The sequence below is a fragment of the Amblyomma mixtum genome, chromosome 2 (genome assembly GCF_055824585.1).
Source record: "Amblyomma mixtum isolate Tamu chromosome 2, ASM5582458v1, whole genome shotgun sequence".
Lineage (NCBI taxonomy): Eukaryota > Metazoa > Arthropoda > Arachnida > Ixodida > Ixodidae > Amblyomma > Amblyomma mixtum.
The window spans coordinates 222,692,170-222,712,931 of record NC_143013.1 but is presented as its reverse complement, the minus strand read 5'-3'; the positions used below and the strand labels follow the sequence as shown (position 1 = coordinate 222,712,931).

At 53.0% G+C, this 20,762-nt stretch overlaps 1 protein-coding gene across 1 annotated transcript in view; it reads right to left on the bottom strand.

Annotated features, from left to right (window-relative positions):
- LOC149362713 (LIM/homeobox protein Lhx1-like) overlaps positions 1-20,762 on the bottom strand; it is a 182,138-nt gene that overhangs the window by 86,111 nt on the left and 75,265 nt on the right. Inside the window, exon 2 of the mRNA XM_089573180.1 lies at positions 18,289-18,542. Coding sequence (XP_089429306.1) covers positions 18,289-18,542 — 254 coding nt within the window. The remainder of the gene's footprint in view (positions 1-18,288; positions 18,543-20,762) is intronic.

Here is a 20,762-nt window from a genome sequence, read left to right as displayed (position 1 = left end):
AAAATGCCAAAGCGAACGGCAGATGAAGTCTGATATTCCATAAAAGCAGGTTCTTAAAGCGCAAAAAGGACAGCGAAAAAAAAAAAAAACGAAGACGGTACTGACAACATCGGCATTTGCGTTGCCAGAACTATGCTTCGTTTTGTCGGTTGTCCTCGTTGCTTCGCAACAAGCTGTATATAAGTGGGTTTTAGCATCTGGAAAACCGAATGCGGTCAAAATCCAACCTACTCGGGAACACCAAGCACAAGCTCCGAGAAAGCAAGGACCGTTCTGCTCCCAGCATCTCAACGCACCCAAGGCGTTATCGCACTTCGACCCAAATTGAAAACCCAGCCCTCCCAAGGAGGCGCCACAAATGCAATTGCGTTCTCGAGGTTGGCACCGTATCGCTATTCGCTTCTCGCATTTTACCCCGAGTGACAAGGCGACGCAATTGCATTGGATATATTTGCGCCACCAAGTTCGGCTCGACATAATTACACCCAAAGAAATACATCACCGTTTATCACCGGCTCCATCTAAGAGAGGGAGTGCTTGTCGCCATGTCAACAATGTCAACGCGATCTCTGGCGACAAGTGATCCGATGGAGAAATAACTAAAAAGAGCAACGTTTCGCAAAAAAAAAAAAGAAAGCAGTAAACGAAGGCCTTGCCGCAATTATGCGAGTTATTGCACCATAAGACCTATGAGTTTGCTGCGTGCATATATGCGCATTTATGCCCCGTGCATATATGTATATATGAAAAATCCCTTTCATATTAATCTCCGCTTCGATCTCTTTCCGCGCCATGCAGAAGAACGATGGTTTCTGGTAGCATTCCACCGGAGCAAAGAAACAGATGGCGAGCCTATATAGAGTGAGGTGCACACAAACATACACAAAAAAGTCTAGAAAGAAGAGGGGTTCGGCGATGCTCGGTAGGAGATTCGAGAGGCTGGGCCAAAGATGGCTCTGTGCGGAAAATACGCCCTCTTCGCCGCACCGACGTTGATGCCGAGAAGCCACGCGTCCTCGCCACGAAGGCAGCCCAGTCCGCGAATAAAGCGAACACGGTCCGACGCTCCCGCGAGCTCGGCTCGTGCAAATTAGGCTGGGGAGGCGGCGCACTGCTACGGTTGGCGAGGAAAGGAGAGAGAGGGAGAGAGAGAGAGGCCTCCCTTTCTCTCGCGTGCCGCACCGAGGCACTGCGATGATCCGCACGCATGCCTGCGTGAGCGCTTTCCCGCGTTCCTCTCTTCCCTGTCCGCAGATGCGACGCGTTGGGACGCGGCCGGCGAAGCACGCGTGAGGGCCGCCGATAGCGCGAGGATCTGCGTGCGTACGCGGAGCGGGAATCCGGGAGAACAAGGGGATCCGGCGGCGCCCAAGAGAAGGCCCCGGGACCTAATCCCCAGATCCATCTAGAGAGCCTTCCCGCCTGCATTTCAAGCGGGGGAACCCGCTCTGGAATAAGGGCTGCTCGCCTCGTCCGCGCTCCACTCCGCGTTGGCCCCGTGTGGCTCTTTCGTGGTCTCGCTGTATACAGCTGTTCCTCTCGAGAAGAAGGATGGATGTAGCCGCCGGCAAATTGTGAAACGGCCGCGAAGCTTTGTGCGACGGTCTGGTCGTGTACACGAACGCCACGCGCTCTGACGGTAGCGCGACCCGCACGTATACTTTTGACACCTACTGTACGGAGCAGATGGTGGAATAATTGAACGTGTATGAACTGAGCAGACCAGCAGTTTGCGCCTGAATAGGCCTCAAATTTCTGAGCCTCTAATTGGACACTGGTTTGTAAGCAACTTCGGGCCAAGTACTCATGACAAATACGCGTTCATGTGCTCCTGGCATCCTTTAACTCGCGCGGAGGTCAGAGACCTCAAGGTACCTTGCCCCCCTCCGTCTCTCCCTTTTTTCTTTTTATCGCGCGTGGCTCAACCGTTGGCGTTACAGCTGTGGCGATCTTGACTGCTGCTGCAGAATGGGATCAGTACTGAGCTCGGCTCTCTTTGTATCGCATATATTTCTTTTTATTATTCCACAACTCGTGGCGTGCCTTTTTTGGAGGTCGAGTTGAGAGTCGTGGAGCGTACTTGCGTGCGAGAGTTAGCAGGATCTATCTCACGAATCTCTCGTCCATAATGGCAGTGAGTTCGACTCGCGGCAATATCCTGGTTCTTGAGGCCCTTGCCCCTTTCGCACAGGTCCACAGCAGGTGTCGAACATGCATATCAGAGGCCGGCGTTGAAAATTTTGAGCACGTGCTAGGCCTTGCGTCTTATTATTTTTTTGTCTGTTTTCTTTCCATCTGCGATCCAGGGCAGCGCTGTCAGCCAGAAGAGTTTTCATCAATCTACGTGTCGCCCGTTAGCCTCAGTTCAAACCTCCAAGTGCTCATTGCACATATCCAACGCTAAAAAAAAAAAAAAGAAATGCGCGCATCAGTCTATAATCACTGACAGATACAGCGCTTCGTAGTTCGCGCAGTCGCAGACAAGCTTTGCTCCTCGAAATATCGACGTATTTGCGACGAGGGGGGAGAGCGGGGGTGGAAGTGTTGGGTGGAGAGGGCTGCTGTGTTGCCTGGTCCAGAGTCGACAGGGAGCTCCGCGCGAGCACCACGACAGCGGCCGCATTTCCGGCCCAGCGAAGGAGAGAGCCGATTGTACGCGAGCGATGGACTCAGCGGGTATCTCTCCCTGCCATGATAAATCGCGGTCGCCATCGGAAGCGCCCGCTCGAGCACACGGACGCAGGCACGCATGGTCCATTCATGCATCTCTCCGAGACACTTCACCGCTTTGCGCCGGGCCACGACTGGTTCGACTGGCTTCAAGCGCGTAGAAAAACCGCGACGAAAGCTATCGTGAGCGAAGAGCGGCAACAACGAAACCAAGAAGAAAACACGACACCGCCGGGGCATTCCGGACCGGTCGCAGCATTTGCCATGCGTCTGCCGCGGCGGGCATCGTAAACTGACTCTCGCTCCTCGTATATGGTATCGTACTACGCGGACCACCCGGTGACGGCAGTGCCGGGCCGTCGCGTACTCGAGTGTAGTACACATGCGGGCGGCGATGGCTCCGTGAATGACCCGACGACCGGCGCAGTCAATCGGGGCGCAGCCACGGAGGAGGAGACCGGGTCGGCCGGACGCGCGCTGCGGAAGGAACCCAGCGGCGAACCGTGCGTGTGTATACGGGCATACCGCACGGAACAGCGGGGGACGCGTCCTCGTGACAGAGGGGGAGTCTCTGCATCGCCCCACCGTTAGTTCTGTGCAGCCCAGAAGATAGGGAGGCGCTCACATCAGCCGCACGTCATCCTCATTGCGCTCGTGAGGCGTAGCGTCAGTCCAGACTTTAACGCAGTCTCGTGAACAACGGGAATGTTTAGCGTCCGTATTGATGAAGCGCTCGACAGCATTCAAGCAAAGTTTGCAGCATTCAAGAAGGGCACGGACCGCGTCTTGACCTAAGGTGGCCGGCTGTGAACGTATCTGCGCTTTCTGCATTGTTGAATGTGCGTAGTCCTTGTCTTCCGACCAGGCCGGACCACGAGTCCCGCTTACAACCCGACTGCACGCAACTGCGCCGCTGAAACCAAGGTCCACTTTCTCAGCTTATTCATTCGTCGCCCTCTCCGCATCCGTCCTCCCCCTTCCCAGGTGGCGGGAATCGTCGCTCCTGCTCGGTACAGTCGTCCCTCACGCAGTGGGGCAGCGTACCACGCTGCATGCGGGTGTAGGCAGGGCAGCATCGTCCGAGAGACAGCGACCAGCCACCCGCTGTGGTGAGCGGGGCAGGTCACGTGACTGGGCAGCCTCGCGTATGCGCACCACGTGAGCAAAGCAGGGTCCGCCGTGCGCCTTGCTGTAGGGGTGAGTGTGTACTAGACTGGTGGCCTCGCTTTTTCCACAGCCGATCACGCTGGTTTTGTCTGACGGCTGCTTAGTAAAACACGTTGCGGATCTAGTTGGTGATGCGTAGTTTTTACAATAGTATTTAAGCCCTACTGGTTTCAGACAAGCACACGCAGACACGGCGGCTCGTCCTGTCATGTTTGTCTGTGCGCTCGTCTGAAATACGTAGTGCAGAATTACGTTTCTAGAAACAAAGTTTGACGCCTGTGTGGAAAGGGATGCGCCCAAGCGGAGTAGGCTCAGCCAGGTATTCCTTTGTGTTTACAGAAGCGTCACCGGCGTATGTCAAAACAGAAAACTACCGAGTCCACCTGTTGGTCATTTGGAGTACTATCTAGGAGCACACAGTTGGCTCACGCCTATAGCTGATTTCCTTGCATTACGATAGATGTCCGTTCAACCGGAAAGGTGCACAGAAGTTCGAAGACAAAGTGTTCGGGGCGCACTGACAGCAGACCTTTATTGTTCTATGACCGGCGCGGTTTATTGCAGACGAGGGCATTCGGCAGCATTGCATTTTATAATAGACGCAACTATGGGATGCTGACTATCGCTACGCGCGGTAAGACATGCGTCGAATGAGTAAGAAAAGGGTTCCCAGTTTAAAGATCCCATTCTTTTCTTAAAGATCATTCTGGTCACTGTCCTTGCTTGCCTCATTTATAGCTTCTTCTCATTTATTCAGTCTTAATACGTCCTTGAAACGCATTCTGAGAGCGCCAGTTTTCACCCCATAAATAGCCGGGTTAATATCGCATTCTCTCTCCATGCGCACTCCTCCTATATCCCCTCTGCATTCCATCCCTCACCGTCCTCTATCCGTGCTCAGGCGAGGCCAAACTCATCTCCGGCGCGACCCACACAGTGCAAGCCGCAGCCCAAGTCTGAGGCGAGCGGGGCCGCGTTTCGAGAAACGCTGATGCCTCGATGCAGGCAGCGTATTCTCAGCGGGGGCCCAGCGCGGCGCTCAGGGATTAGCGTTAATCCGCGAGGCCCCGGCTCAGCGTAAGCGCGCGCACATTCGGGCGTCCTTTTTCAAGGCAGAAGAAGCCATTGTTTTCCAAAGGAGATGGACGCGTTTACGACGAGAGCGGCTGTAGCCGGATGGACGAACGAACGCGGCTGGGGAGCGGGAGAAAAGGGCATCCTCTTGAGAAGATTGCAAGGAACGGCCGGCCGCGACGACAACATCGCTGTCGTCGTCGTCGTTTTGCCAGACAATGGGGACCGAGATTGGCGTGCCATGTGTGCGGAGGACGCTACTCGGCTACTCAGTCAGCTCCGCGCCGCCTCTCGAGAAAACATCGCCTTTGAGAGCGGCCGGCGACGGAGTAGGCTTATGTACACCGAATGCGCGACGATGCAGCAATTGTCTTGTCCTCTTAAGAACACCCCCCCCCCCCCCCCCTCTTTTTTTTTTCTTCCAACCGAACTGGAATGAGACGACGAAGGAGTGATGGGGACGTCGAAATAAGACGCCTATAATCTGTCTTACAACGAGATAGCACGGTTGCGAGTAGAGGCATGCGTCACCAGTGGTCTTAGAGCACATGCGGCATCGAGTATCGTTCACGAGTACGGGCGCAGGGGAGGGTGGGAGCGAACAATCTGCGCGATCTCAAAAGGGGAGCAGGCGTTTGCCAATGAGTCGAGTTTCAGAAAGGGAGGCTCCTATACGCGACAATGTGTCGCCGCTCATAACGCTAGAAGCGTTTGGACGGCGCATGCAAGGCGAGCGTATACAGGAATGCCCCACTATTGTAAGAAGGCGTAGCACACTCGTAGGCAATCCGAGGAGGCGAATCTTGCCCGGAAGCTTTTCGAAGAGGGATGCTCAGTGCCGGTAAAGAAAGGAACAGTGAAGTGATAGATATCAGCAGAATACCCGAAGTAGAAAAGTACGATAAAGTTTGCAGATACAGCGAAAGGCCCTGGACAAATCCGGGCAGACATCTATATAGCAGGCGCTTGATTGGTCCACGGCGATCAGGCTCCTATGCGCCTCCTATATGTGCTAAAATTCCACAACGTTCGTTCAGAAATTAAAACCGCGCTCCACCCACCATAAGGGACACGTACGATATTTTCTCGGGGAGCATTGCCTACTCTGTTCACAGTGGCGTACAGTGGTGAGCAGCCTTGTCTAGAGCGCTCGGGCGGTGCACTTCCTTGCAAACAAATCCAGATTTTGTGGCAGCCTCTAGGGTCCAGCTGCAACGCTTGCACGGAAGTAGCGCCAGATAGCCTCGTAAACAAAGCAGGCACGAAAACTTTGCCCTGTAATGAAGGGCTGCTCTCTAATTTCGGTTTTTGTTACCAAGTGCGCACTGCTCAAGCGCTCTAGACAAGGCTGCTCACCACTGTACGTAATCTTTCAGTGAGAATTTATAATTTCATAAAGAAATGGGTCTCGCGTTATCCGGGAAATATACTGACACTGGGAGCGAACACAGCAGAGGTATACTTCCCTCATGCACCCCACCCCAGTACTTTCTATGAGCTTTATATGGACTCTATTTCATCCCTATATGTATTGCCTTTTGTCTATATTCATAGAAGAAGGATGGAAAACTGGGCGAGTTTGTAATAATTCATCCTGGGGGGTACAGCGCGAAGAAGACGAAGGACGAAGGAAGAAGACTACACAGACGAGCGCTGACTCGAAACTAACTTTTTTATTGAAAGGAGCAAACATGATCACGTGGAAGAACAGAGCAAGGAGCATTGATCCAGCAAAATCAAGATCAACAACAATCGTAACTCATCCGACACGTGGCGACGTCCGCTCAAAGGCCCCCTGAAAACCCAAGTGAAAAAGTCAAGAATTATATAAAAATGAAACTTCTTTATCAAATAATGCCAATGAAGGCTTGCTGACACACTGTCACTGCTCTTTTTGATGAAAAAAGCTTCTATTATTTCCCTCGTCATTTTATCCCGGTGGCGATACAAAATCTTAGTTTTTGTGACCAAGGGCCGGCACTTTTTCTGTTTCTTTTTATCGTTTTCTATATAGTCTATAGACTATATTCATGGTCTATAGACTTTCTTTACACAACTGTCTACTAAAAGCGTATGGCAATAAATTCATAGATTAGTATAGAGTGCAAGATAACCGCTGGTCCTTAAGGGTAACGGAATGGATTCCAAGGGAAGGCAAGCGTAGCAGGGGGCGGCACAAAGTTAGGTGGGCGGATGAGACTGAGAATTTTTGGTGATACAGTGGCCGCAACTGGCGAAGGACAGGGTTAATTGGAGAGACATGGGAGAGGACTTTGCCCCGCAGTGGGTGCAGTCAGGCTGATGATGATGATGATGATGAGACTAGTCTGTCGGATTTGTATAGTCTATAGAGTATATCATAGAATTTGTCTACAGACAGTCTATAGACTTTATAGTCAAACGTGTATGCAAAGTCCATAAACTGCCTAAAAAATTTCTGCAAGGGTTGTTCGCCTTTGCGGCAGCTATATGGGCGCATGCGTATACGCTGACACGCAACAGGTGCCCCGGAATAACACAACTGCTCGCCTAGCGGTCCGCTCTCTCATTACACGGGCCGCAACGCGGGTGGATCATCCGGCCACAAAGCACACAGATAAATCAAGGCGAGCAACTTTTGATACGCGCGAAGCCGCTCCATCCCCCCCCCCCCCCCCCCACCCCACCCACCCCCCCTTCTCGTCATGCACACAGCGTGGCACGAAACAAAGCCAAACACAACGAAAGACGGAACGACTCAGTACACACACCGCGGGTGGGTTGACATATTCTCCGCTGCCTCGTAAGTCGTACCTGCTGCCTCCGCGGTGGTGATCAGGTCAAAGCACTTGCCGCCCGGGGGTAGAGAGAAAAAAGCGTGTGTTCGCGTGCGTGTCCCTGTGTGTGTGACACAAGCTGCGCCATCGCAGCACGCGGACAGAAAGCACCTTGCGCCCAGGAACCGCACTTTTAAAAAGTGAGCGGTGTACGCCTGCAGCGGAAAGACAGATGGAAGCGGGCGACGGGGGGTGCGGTGGCAGAGACCGTAATTTGTGTCCCCGCGGCTAGAGCGGCATTCTTTTTGCCGTTCGGCCGGCAAAAGCGTTTTCTCTCTGCCGCGGCGACAGCGGTGGCTCTTACTCGCCCGACTTCTTTTCTTTATTCTCTTTTGGACTAGGGGGCGCTACCTTTTGTCCAATTAAACGAGTGCACCGTTTATTAGACTCTCGGGCCTCCATCCCTCCCGCGGCGGCCACGACTGTGGTGCTTGCGGTGTCGCTTTCATTTTTATTTCTTCCTTTTTTTTAACTTCGGAAGCAGCTGCCACAAAGCTGTAACTGTGCGTGCACAGTGGGATGCGTTTCCTGACTACACTTTTCGTTCCTCTATGGCCCTCCTGCAGCTTCCTACAGGGCTAGGTCGTGAGAGCCGTAGAAAATTGACCCACACTAGAGTAGTGTACACCTTTCAAATCGAGGTTCGGACAGAAGCTCTAGCGCTTCTGAGTTGTGAAGCGTTCATTGCCCAACTTATTTGGATTCTTTGTCGCGGTTTGGATCATGCATACACGAATGAATTCAACTTGATGATGATAGTGAATTTTTATGGCGCAAGGGTAACTGCGGCCATAGAGCGCCATGGCACCAGGTATTTTCCTTCTACTCAAGGTTGGGTAAAAGACCCGCTTCCCAAGTATTCCACCCCAAATAAGCCGAGCACAAGACCAGGCGGAGCTTGTACCCATTGTACGTATCACCGGTGGGTACTCAGCGGCACTGGGGATCGAACACCACTCATCCCGCATGCGAGGTGGATGCTAATGTACGCAACTTGCTTTTGTTCGCAGATCTACCCCAGAATCTAACCCATGGCAGCCCTAGGTATAAGCATATATAGAGGAGACTCATCTCGGCATAAATATTATTAAACTATCCGCACAGGCGGCCTACGGTCAGCCCATATAGCACCGCTTTTCATAGTCACCACGTTTTCACAAACTTCGCTGACGTCTCACTCAGCAACCAGCGATCTCGCGGTTCCTTCACTGACATTCGTCCCGTTAGTCAGCGGAGGACGCAGCATTAATCTCCCGTCCGAATCCGACTGCGACGCATTGCCCCCCGACTCCACAGAGGTCCAACACCGTGGGCGGACGCGCTGAGCAGCGCCATCGAACGGACCGGTATCGCAACGGGATCGGCCGCAGCGGCGCATGCTCGTCTGTCGGGGACGACGCGGCGGCACGCGCCAGAGCCCTCCCGAGCGCGGGAAGCCGACGCACCGTTGGGCCGGGCGGCTTTGTTTCGAGCGGGTTCCTTATCGGGAAACTCGGGGTGCGGAGGCGATTTCCTTCTTCAGTTCCTCGGACAACGTCGCTGAGGGGGGAGGGGGGATGCGATGCGGGGGAGCGAGGGGATGCGGGCAGTTCGTGGAAAGCGAGCCGTCGCACGCACGCCGTTGTTCCCTTCATCGTGTGTACGTGTGTGTGTGTGTGTAGAGATGATGCCGATGCCCCTCACTGATAGCGATGACCGCGCGGTCGGACTCCGCGGCCCTTATCAGAGGAGGAAGGGACCGGTGAGCTGCGAAGTGCCTGCTAAGGGATCGTTTTGGGCAGTCCTGACTCACCACCTTACTCACCGTGAGCCCGCTGGACTTGGCTGTATTTCAATGTTCCCAACCCGAGATATTGAAATGCAATGTAGGGCGGTCAGTGGACATGCTCTGTTCTGTCGAGCAGTGAGCGGAGACGTAATCCGGAATGTTGCATTAAATATATTTTTTTTTTTTCACGGATGTACAGGGTCTGTTCTGAAAGTAGTAGAACTGGTTTTTTCCTGGGCGAACAGGCGGACGAGAGGTGGTCTGCGCGTGCAGGATCGTTGAAGGGGGATATTGGGAATGCTGGGGAAAATCGGCAGTCGGCTCTCGGCCGTTGAAGAGAGGAGGTCGCTTGTACTGTGAACCCCTGTCGAAACGTCTCGTCACGCAGAATCATCGAGCGTTTACTGGATCAGCGATACGCGATAAAATTTTGAGTAAATGTTGGTAAAACGAGCAAAGAGACTCACAACATGATTAAGGAGGACTACGGTGACGCTTCCATGGGTAGATCAGGTGTTTTTTGAGTGGCAAAAGCTGTTCCGATAAGGTAAGTAAAGAGTGGAGGAAGACGACCGCTCCAGATGCCCTCCGACCAGCAAGACCAACGAAAATGTGTAGCGAGTGAAACTTTTACTTAACAATGATCGTAGAATGAGTATCAGAATGATTGCTGATGACTTCAGCATTCCTCAAACCCAAGTTTTTGAGATCGTGAGAGAAAACTTATCCATGAGGAAAGCGTGCGCGAAGATGGTGCCGGGAGTGTTGTCAGAGGAGGGAAAGGCCAACCGGTAGGATCTTCTTCATCATGTGAATGAGGACCCCGATTTTTTGCCCAGCACAAGGCGGCAACGCTTCCTCTGCCCCCCTACAGTCTCGACTTGGCCCCGCCAGACTTTTTTCTATTCCCGAGAATAAAATTGACGCTCAAGGGGAAACATCATAGATCGGTGGAGGTGGTTTAACAGGCCGTGACGAGGGAGCTAAACAGCATTCCGGTCCAGGCGTTCCTGGAGGCGTACGAAAAACGTAAAGTTCATTGGCAGCAGCGTGTAGGTACCTTGAAAAATTGTAATCGTTTGTACTATTCTCTTGAATAAATTTTGTTTAAAAAAATGAGTCCTACTACTTTCAGAACAGACCATGTATGCTCGCGACAACGCGAGATTCTGTTTGTTACGTTAATGTCGAGAGAATGCCGCGGCTTAGGCAGTGAACAAGTCGTATACAGACTTGCGTGCGGCATCTGTCTCGCCAGTCAGGCTGCCTGCGTTCTGTCTACCAGAACAAGAAAACAACCACAAAAACAAAATGAGGCAGCAGCTTCCATATAACTGTTGCTTATCCGATGCCTTGAAGTGTCTTTACAGCGCCATTCTATCCCTGGGCTTTTCGACACGCCACTGGCGCCGGCTCGCTAGCAACTTGAAGCTTCCTTGCGGTGCGTATGCACATTTAGGAGCGTACTGAAAACGACAACGTGCTTTCAGCGAGCCCACGAGTATTTACAAGAGAAAAACTCTGGCTGGCGCGCTTTCCAGGCGAGCGCGCTGGACCGCGCCAACACTGCATCAGCAACTACAAGCTCGTAGACGCGGGCAGCCCGCGAGCCAGTGGCCACTCGTTGTCACCCACGGTCCGCCAGCGGCAGCGGCCGGGCGCGCGCGGTATGTAGCCCGCGGACACAACAGCGCTTAGACGAACGCGCCGGCAGCGCCACTGATGGCCGGGGGCTTCATTTATCTCCCGGCCAGACAGGGAAGAAAAGGAGGGGAAAGAAGGAGGTTTGTCCCCCCTCCGGCGAGCAGCTCGGGCACTGCAGCGGGCGCATTCCCACCGATGCCTCCCTATGTACACACACACACCGCTGCCTTCCGTCCCTATTTCTCCCTGGAGCGATACTCGTCCTTCCCTCCCGCCCTTCCTTTCCCTGGGGGATTCCCCACCCTCGCGCCGCAGCACTGGTCTTCGGCAACGCGGTCTGATAGAGGGAGGGAACGGGGAAACGGAATCGATGGCCGCGGAATGTGTCAACCCGGGTCGTTTTCCTTCGCCCACAGCAGTGTGTACAGGAGCTTGCGTCCCTGGGAACACAGCGGTGTGGTACGATATCCGGGGGGCGCTGCTCGTAGCTCACGCTCTATTGTGTTGTCGCTGTCGCCTGGTGTGGGCAGTGAGACGACGTCGGTGGACGCCGGTGTTCTGGGAAAGGGACGGCCGTGCAAGAACCCCCAGCTTTTGTGTATACAACCTCAGGCGTCTTTGCAAGGGTGTGAAAGTCGAATGCACCTAGTAGTTGACCAACGTCCGATGGTAAGAGACAAGACAATTATGTGCAGCACCGTTATGGGAACTGTCTCTGTACATCGCTCAAACGGCATGCAAGATGGCTGCGTGCTAAGTAGCACACGCTTGACAAATTTAAACAGTCCAAATGTTTTGCTTCCATAAGCCCTCTGAGTATGGCTGCCTAGCAACCTTGGAAGCCCCGACCTTTGGACGTTTGAGGATGAGAATCCCGCTGGCGATGCAAAGCGAAGCGCACTGCATGGCCCAGAATCAAACCAGGCGAGCTGTGTATATTTCGGGCAAACGCAGTGTGCATGCTGTGAGAAGCAGGCACGGTCAGGCACACAACACATCAAACAGGCTGCATGCTGCTCTCCCCACGCTTTATTTATTTATTTATTTATTTATTTATTTATTTATTTATTTATTTCCTTACTATCAGGGCCATGGAGGAGTGAAAAGGGAATAGGCTGATCTCTAGCGCACCGCCTTCTAGGGGTATGGTATTCTGCCCGAGCCATGGAGTAGATTTCCATCACTACAAATATGGAATACTTACGCTTGGAAAAGGAAACAAATTCCCACTCCAAAACTTGCGTGGTTCCAACAGTTACGAAGATTGTAACCGAGGTTTCGATCCCCTCTATTTGCTGACTTCGGAATCTCCGGTGCTGCGTTTAAAAGTCTCCTCCCAATGCTAACTGCATCAAGTTGATATGCTTTGTAGTGGGAATATACCACTGTTGCCAAGAGCAAGCATTCCGTGTATTTAGTTGGAAATATACTCCGGAAATGATCAGCATGCCCCGTCCCTTAAAGGTACTCCCTTAAAGCTTACTCCCTCTTATTTACTCCAATATAGGCGTATTTGTGTTGCGTGTGGGGAGTTTGAGGAAAGTGAAGGGCCGCGCATTTCAAAGCCAAGCATAGACAGGAATTAGTAAGCATGTTCTTGTCGATTTACGTATTACAAACAAAGACGACTAATGCAATTCATGCTGACCAAGAACCAGGCTTGCAACAAACACAAAGCACAATAGGCGACCGGTTACTTGTTGACGTCAGGCCGGGGACTCGGGTGAAAATGCGTAAATGAAGTATCTATATTAAGAGCCATGCATTTGTGTCTGAATTTATTGTTACAATATTTTCTTCTCAGCAAGTATACGCTTAAAAAATAATTTGCAGGGGAAAATTGTCTTATCCAACAGCGTATGGGGCAGAAAAGGCCGGTAGAAACTATCAATTCCTTTGGCAATATAGATGTCTCTGCTACGGCGTTGATTGCCATAACTGCTGTGATTTCAACAAAGGTGGGACTATTGTTGCACTCGCGCGCGCACGCACGCACGCACACACGCACGCGCACACACACACCACACACACACACACACACACACACACACACACACACACACACACACACACACACACACACACACACACACACACACACACACACACACACACACACACACACACACACACAATGCATGCTTCATTTTTCCGATGTTAAGAGATGCCCATAGTGTTTTTATGTGTCGAGGTTGTTTGTCCGCCATTTCTGACTGTCCCACAGAACTCCCGCTCAGAATGCCTTGGAGCCGCAAAGTGCAGGGACGAGTAAAAAAATCCGAAGCGGAGCGTACGCAGTTCGATTCTGGAGCTCAGTATTTCACTGCCCACAATAGCAACTTTCTTCGACCGTGCTGAACATCGCACGACATGCAAACGCTTGCCACCTGTGTGTGGCACAACGCGGCATTTTTTGGTGCCATACGACCGTTGAACGGTAGTACACCAAGAATGCCAGGCGAATTTGTGTTGGCACCGGTACAAGAGGCTCCCTACCACGGCGGTAAAGAATTAAAACCTACACGCGGAAACCTCCGCCACCCGTCTTACGCAGCTTTATGTTTTGGCGAGAAAAAGCGTGAAGTCATTACCACATACGCTATAGGACCGGGGACGTATTTCTACAAGAAGTTACTTTCATTCGTCTCTCGCCCAGTCGTCATGACGTCACGCGAAGCACCCTTTCGCAACACATAGGCGGTGGCGTGCCCGGAACGGCCGGCCTGGCAGCAAGTCTATATAGCTACGGGGTGGCGCGAAGCAAATGGCCAACAAATGGTGCGGCCCAGCCGGCCGGCTCGTGAATATTTGAGTAGCTTTCCCTCGGCGGTGCCAGATTGGCGTGCGCTGTCCCGCTCTCGGCGCCCACGACGGATGACTTCCGCGCGTGACTCGCGTGTTCGCCATTCTTCGACGGCGGCGGCTCGGCCCTGTGTGTGCATGCACGCGCGCCCGCTTTTCGGGTGCAGCCGCCGAACGGAGCGGTAGCAGCCGCTGGAATGGCGGACGGACGCCGTTGGCGAGCGTTGCGAAAGCTGCTAGCCCTTTTCGCAAAGAGCCCACGTCGAGGACAGAGGCAGCTTTCGCCGCTGGACTGCGGTATAGGCATGCGTTCGAACAGGAAAAGAAAACGGACAATTGAGGCACCGGGCTGCTGCACGGAGTTGCAGTAGCCTAAAGGCCGTGTGCCTCTAAAGTCGTGAGTATATAGTCTATATAGGCGGCGGCTAATACTCACGCGTTGGTCCTAGCCGGCTGCCAGTGCTATGGGTTTCTCCACGGAAGCAGAGGGTCGGTAAAGGCAAGAGATATTCTGTCATCTTGACGGCAAAGAAGAAATTAAGTCAACTGCACCCTCTCAGCTCCCCGTCCCACCTTTCCTATACCTATGGTATAGTGCCTGTTCCAAGGCCTAACTGGATTACGTGAAGGACCACATGGTGGTCTCCTGCACGCGCTGAGACTGGGCTGAGCATTTCCTTACTACGAACAGAAGGAGAAGCGAAAAAGTGTGAAGCGTGCTCGTTTCTCAAGAGTTAATGGAAAAGTACATTTGTTTTCTTTTTCCTTTGCCGCCATTATGGGGCGTTTAGGTACAGCCTTCGCCAAAAGTATCCGGGCCACAGGCCTTCTAGTTGAGCAGTGCGGAGAGATACGTATGGCACTCCTAAGATCCGCACAGCTGATGACGACAAGTTGCTCACTGTCGGGAGTTTGTGGCTGCAAGACATGCGGTATAAGTGCACTGCTACAAGGCCTCAGAGCGAACTCTGCGGGTCGGATACTTTTGACACAGGCTGTATACGTATGCCTGGCCCAAGCAAAGTGGCACGATGCCGATATTTCGCCCTCACACCTCGCGACTACGTGTGATGCTTAGACTGAAGCGGGCGGAAGGCCGAGAACGTCAGGTCCATTATCAAGAAAACTCGCGTAGCAGCGGAACTTCCCACGATTTCTGTCCAGAATTCGCCCCATCGCATGGTTGCAGAACATGGAACTTCCAGAAACTCGCGCTTAGTTCTTCGGCGCACAGGCAGGCAACAACCTTTCTTCCGTTCTTCTTGGTACTCTGTGCATCGGCGCATTGTATGTATACCTCCCTAGTTCTAAGTGTGCCCGTGATGCGAGGCGAGGCAGCACTGTCCCTCCGCAGGCGAACGCGAAGAATCCGTGACCAATCGCTTCTCCGCGCGCACTCTTCCGAGGGCAGCGCACGGAGCCGAAAGCGGTGCCTTGCTCGCAGCGCCCAGATGGCGCCGCCGCCGTTTTGCCGGCCCGCAGGATAGCCATTGGGGGAGCGGTTAACTCCACAAGAGAGTAGCCGGACAGGTGGGCGCGAGAACAAACGGAATTATCGTAAGTGGTCCCAGCAAGCGTTGTTCGTCGACCCTCCGAAAAGAGGGATGCTGTGTGGCAAACACACCTTCGTATCCGTATAACACACGATTCTATAGCTCCCCCATTGTTCTCGCACCACACATGGCCAATAAAAGCTTGTTGAGACGGTTTCGCAAGCTCAGGTATTGAGTTTTTGATGACGACAATCTCTATTCGATTTGCAAGAGGTGCATTCACACAGACTGCGACAGTGAGTGGCAATAACGCCGTGACGAAGACACACATGTTCCTGCTGCAGTCTGTACGGATGCCGTTATCACCACAATCTATGAGATTGTCTGATGGTGGGCGATGATGCGCGTGTGAGCGCTGAAAATGAAAAGCTGGCAATGCAGTGTAAGATGTTCCTCGTTTCATGTGCCAATGAAGCATGCGCAATATCGGTGTCCTGCTGTGGAGCTTTCCTCACTGATGACAGTGCCGTGAAACCTGTGACGTATGTTTTATGCACGTGCAACCGGGGACGTCTGGCAGGATCTCGGGGCAGCCCCGAGGACAGCGTTCTGTAGTCATGCAAGAGAAGTAATATGAATGGTATGCGACGTCGGGCGCTGTTCTCACGCTCTCGCAAGCCAAACACAGGAGGTCTGCTATCGATCACCTCGCTTTGGTAACTTCTGTTGTGGAGCCACAGAAAGCTGCCCGTCAGGATACCAAGCACAGGCGCGAGATCTTTGGGTGCCGTGCGTTATATATATAGTCGCTTTGGAACGTTAAACCCCATAAACCATATATAGAGAACGTCCCGAATCAGGCGTACACATCTTGTCGTCGTCCAGAATGCAGCCCCTTTTCGCCCGGACCCAAACAGGCATACAAGCGACGGATTTCACACCATTGAGTCGCAGTGCCTTGTGGGCAGCGCTCGATGCCACACAAGGCAGCGTCGCTGCTTCGAGGTCGCCAGGCCGTTCCATTCAAGCGATACGCCGGGTATACATGCAGTCCTGACGGCCCAGGCCGGCGCAAAAGCATCACTGCCACATACTCAGGCCACTCTCCCAGCAGACTCCTGCGACTGAAGATGTGCAGGTGCCGTTAAATGATCGACCGACAGTGGCGCGACTTGGACGTTACTGCTGTTCGTACCAGCAACCCACTCTCTTACCCATCGCGTGCCCGACTGCTGTCTGTCCGTCCGTGCCCTCAAACCTGCCAGTTCCGGCCGCGAAGCCCTCTTCCCGCAAGTGCAGTTCCAGGCGAAGCCCTCCGGGCCACAAACAACAAGCGCCGGCGTGGCCCGGACACGCCCGCGCACCTCGGCCGCCGATTGTCCGGGCGTCCGACAGGCCGCCCATATTGACGCCGCAAGGGCGACCTTGGCGCGGACACGAGCTGTCTGCTGTCAGGTCGCGCCAGATGCGAAGAAGAAGGAACTGCTCCCGCCGTGCGCGCACGCGTCTGCGGGGCCGACAGCGGGCTTCCTCCGGAGTCGCGCCGACACGCGTCACTGGACGCTCGAGGGGCCGCTGTTGACTCCGGCGGCGCGCCCGGGGGCTACCTGCCTGCGTGTTTGCCGGCCGCGCTCCTTTTGTTGGGCGGAGGAGGGCGCCGGCGTCGCAGTCGTTCGCGGGCCGAACGCGAGGTCCTTTGTTGGCCAGACAGCTCGTCCGTCATCATTGCCGACGCGGCCGCCTTTGTCTTGGCGCCGTTTAGCTACGGCCGCGCGCCCCTGTCGCCCGTTGGCGCGCGCGCGCGCGCGCTCTCGGAAACGCCGTCGGCGGCGTCTTTCTTTTTCTTTCCGGTCGCCAGTTGGCTTCGGCCGCAGCTCTGGCGCCCTTTTTTCCCACCGCGCGCTGCCCCCGTCCGCCGGGCATTGCGTGATGCGCCGTCCACTGGCGGTGGACGCGCCGCTCCCGACGCCGGGCGGCGGACGTCGGCGCTCTTGACGCCCGTGATGGCGGCGGTTGCGCAACCGGTGAAGAACGGGGACGAGGTTGCTCGGCGAGGAGGGTCGCGTGTGCATGCAGTGGTCGGCCGCCCTTGGCGTGCGAGACACACGCATGCATGTGCGCGCCTTTTGTGGTCAGTCGGCTGTGAGCGCGCAGGGGTCTCTCGGCCCGCTCACGCACTGCCCTGTGGTGCGGTGCAGAAGACGGTGCAACCAGTACCGCCTGTGCTTTGGAAGAGACGCACGGTGCTGCGGCCGAGCGTTGTTCCGCAACTGCGGCGATGGCGGTTGTCAGTACTGCTTGGTAACCAACGATCTTAGAACTCAAGAACATCCTTACGCTAGCCAAAGGGTCGTTGCACTCTGAACGGAGGCTGGGCCGGGTAAGAAAGTTCAACCTCTTACTCTTCATTCGTTCCAACAATCAAGGTTTCCTCATTGGCGCCGTATAGGGTAACACATCCACGGAGTAGATATAATGATGCGGTGTCTTTCATTGAGACAAATGCTATAGAGAGCGAGTATACAGTGCAGCGGGCACTGGCTACAGTAAGTACTTTATGTAGCGCCGCACCGCGGTGTGGTCCGTTTCCGTAGCCAAGCTTTAACCATCAGGCCAGCAGCTGAGAGGATCATGCTAAAGACAGCAGCAATACAATGTTTCTGCTTATGAACGCATACGCCTAAATGGGTAAGACCCACGCAGCATTCGACGAGGAAATCAAAGTCAGCTGTATTCAATCGAAAGTCTTCGTGCAGCGCGCGACGAATTACAAGCAGATACTCGAGGACAAGAATTAAACACACACGCGTCGAAGTTAATCAAACTTTCGAGCATGCTCTCGAAGACGACTCACCGGCGGGCGGCGGCGGCGGCTGGGTGGGCGGCGGTTGCTGCTGGGTGGGCGGTGGCTGGTGCCTGGCGAGGTAGTCGTCCTTGCAGACGAATCGGTGTTCGTCCAGCACGTACAGCTCCTCGCCCGTCGAGAGCTGCTTGCGGCACACCAGGCAGGTGAAGCACTTGAGGTGGAACACCTTGCTCCGAGCGCGACGCACCAGGTCCGTCGGCGAGATGCCCAGCGAGCAGCCCGCGCACTTGGTGCCGAAGCGCCTGCGGAAAATGGTTGATTTCACTTGAATGAATAAAGAAAGCAGCGTGGAATATATGCAGAGCACACCAGTTCATCCCGGCATCTTTTGGTTTCCATTGGTTTGGTTTGGTTTGGTTTGGTTTGGTTTATTGTGGTGTAACGCCCCAAAGCAACTCAGGTTATGAGGGACGCCGCAGTGATGGGCTTCGGATATTTCGACCACCTGGGGTTCTTCAACGTGCACTGACATCGCACAGTACATTTCACTTGAATGAATAAAGAAAGCAGCGTGGATTATATGCAGAGCCGGCCAGTTCATCACGGTATCTTTTGGTTTCCATTGGTTTGGTTTGGTTTATTGTGGTTTAAGGAGGAGGAGAAGGTAGAAGAGGAAAGGCAGGGAGGTTAATCGGAAGAATAATTGGTTTGCTACCCTACACGGGGGAAAAGGAGTGAGGGGATAAAAGAAAAAGAAAGGGAAAGGAGAGCAGCAGAAATCGACCCAGGCTGTGAGGGACGCCGCAGTGTAGGGCTCCGGATAATTTCGACCACCTGGGGTTCTTTAGCTTGCACTGACATCGCACAGCACACGGGCATCTAGAATTTCGCCTTCATCGAAATTCGGCCGGCGCGGTCGGGATCTAACACGCGTTTTGTAATGGTTAATACACGCTTCCAATTGAAAAGCTTTACAGCAATGAAGCCCTCTACTGTAACGCTCCTGATAAACCATATCTCACTATGGGATGTTAATGTTCATATACGATAGACTGTATTACGCCAAAGAAAGCGGCAGTTCTGTTCCATGTTCGGTGCTCCGTCCATTGTGCTAAAGCGCTTAAAGTGGCGATGAAATACTCTTCAAAATGATCGATAGATTAATTTCACGAAGCATCGATGACCGAGGCAGTGGAGAAAGAAGCAATTACAATTCCCGAAACGAATGAATAGGTATAGAGGGCATGACAAAAAACAACAAAAGCAGCGAAAACTAATAAAATGTTGAATGCATATGCTATAAAATTTTGTGGTAAGGATGGTGCTACCAATAAATTGTATCTATTTGACAAACGTCTCATATAATAACCATAGCACTGCTTTTACTATAACTGAATACGCGGACGGGCAATGCTTTACATAAGTGGTATGTTAATTTCTTTCGCCATATTCGCAAACGCGGAGGGCACGGGTGCCCTTGACGCTGACAAACACAGACTGCTTCGAAGATTCTTGCTACGCTACGTTTACCTTTCGATGGTACGTGCAGTTAGGATTGTTGGTATCTACGATTTTCAACCTCAACACATAAATATCACCGCGCCTACCACTTAGCATAAGCAGTTTTGGTGACAGCCGATGGTACACATGTGGGTTGGAAATTTTCGGCAGCCGTAAACAGAGAAGATGTGGACGTGGGATCGCAAGGCAAAAACATCGAAACGAAACTCGATGGTTTAAAACCAGCGCTAGACAGCGACCGATATAGGACGAGACACGTACTTTCCTCTCGGTCGCTGTCTTCCAGCACTGGTTGTAAACCACGCCCAACAAACGACCCTGCGAAACTGCCAACCTGCGCAACGCCTGCATGCCACCGGAATGCAGTTGTTAGTACAGCCTTCGTCCAAATTGTACAGCCCACTGCGTTTGCTTCCAGTCCGCTCAGTCCGTTTTGCATCGTCAGAGTATAAATTTTTCAACTGTGAGCGAAATGTTTATCCTCCCACCTCTGATGTTTAAAAAACTTCCAGCGGCGCTAAAAAATCCCACCATACGTGTCTCAGAAGCAAAGTTTGAAAATTTAAAGCTTTATAGACAGTTGTGAAAGGAGCATGTGGTTCGTATGTGTAGTCAAATCCATGCAGTGCCGCGATTCGTTTGCTGTTTTTTCTTCTGTGTCTATAATACGATTTTCTTCAAGTACGTTGTAATAATTGTTTGCAGTCCAATGTATTTAATATTGTTTAATTTTACTCTTTCCCACTTTGTACCATCTTTTGTCTGCTAAATATTGTAACCCCTCCCCTCACACAATGTTCGAAGTGTGGAACCTGTGAGGTATTTGTATAAATAAATAAATACAAACAAGTTGTCCCGCGGTGGAAAACCCGTCGAGCTGTAGACTTTTGACAGACCGCGTATACATGCAGCGCGACCGACGACGGCAGGAAGGAGGCGGGAAAGGCAACAGTTGCCCGGATGTTTCTCCCACTTCTCAAGCCCGCGTCTGACTTCCCCCT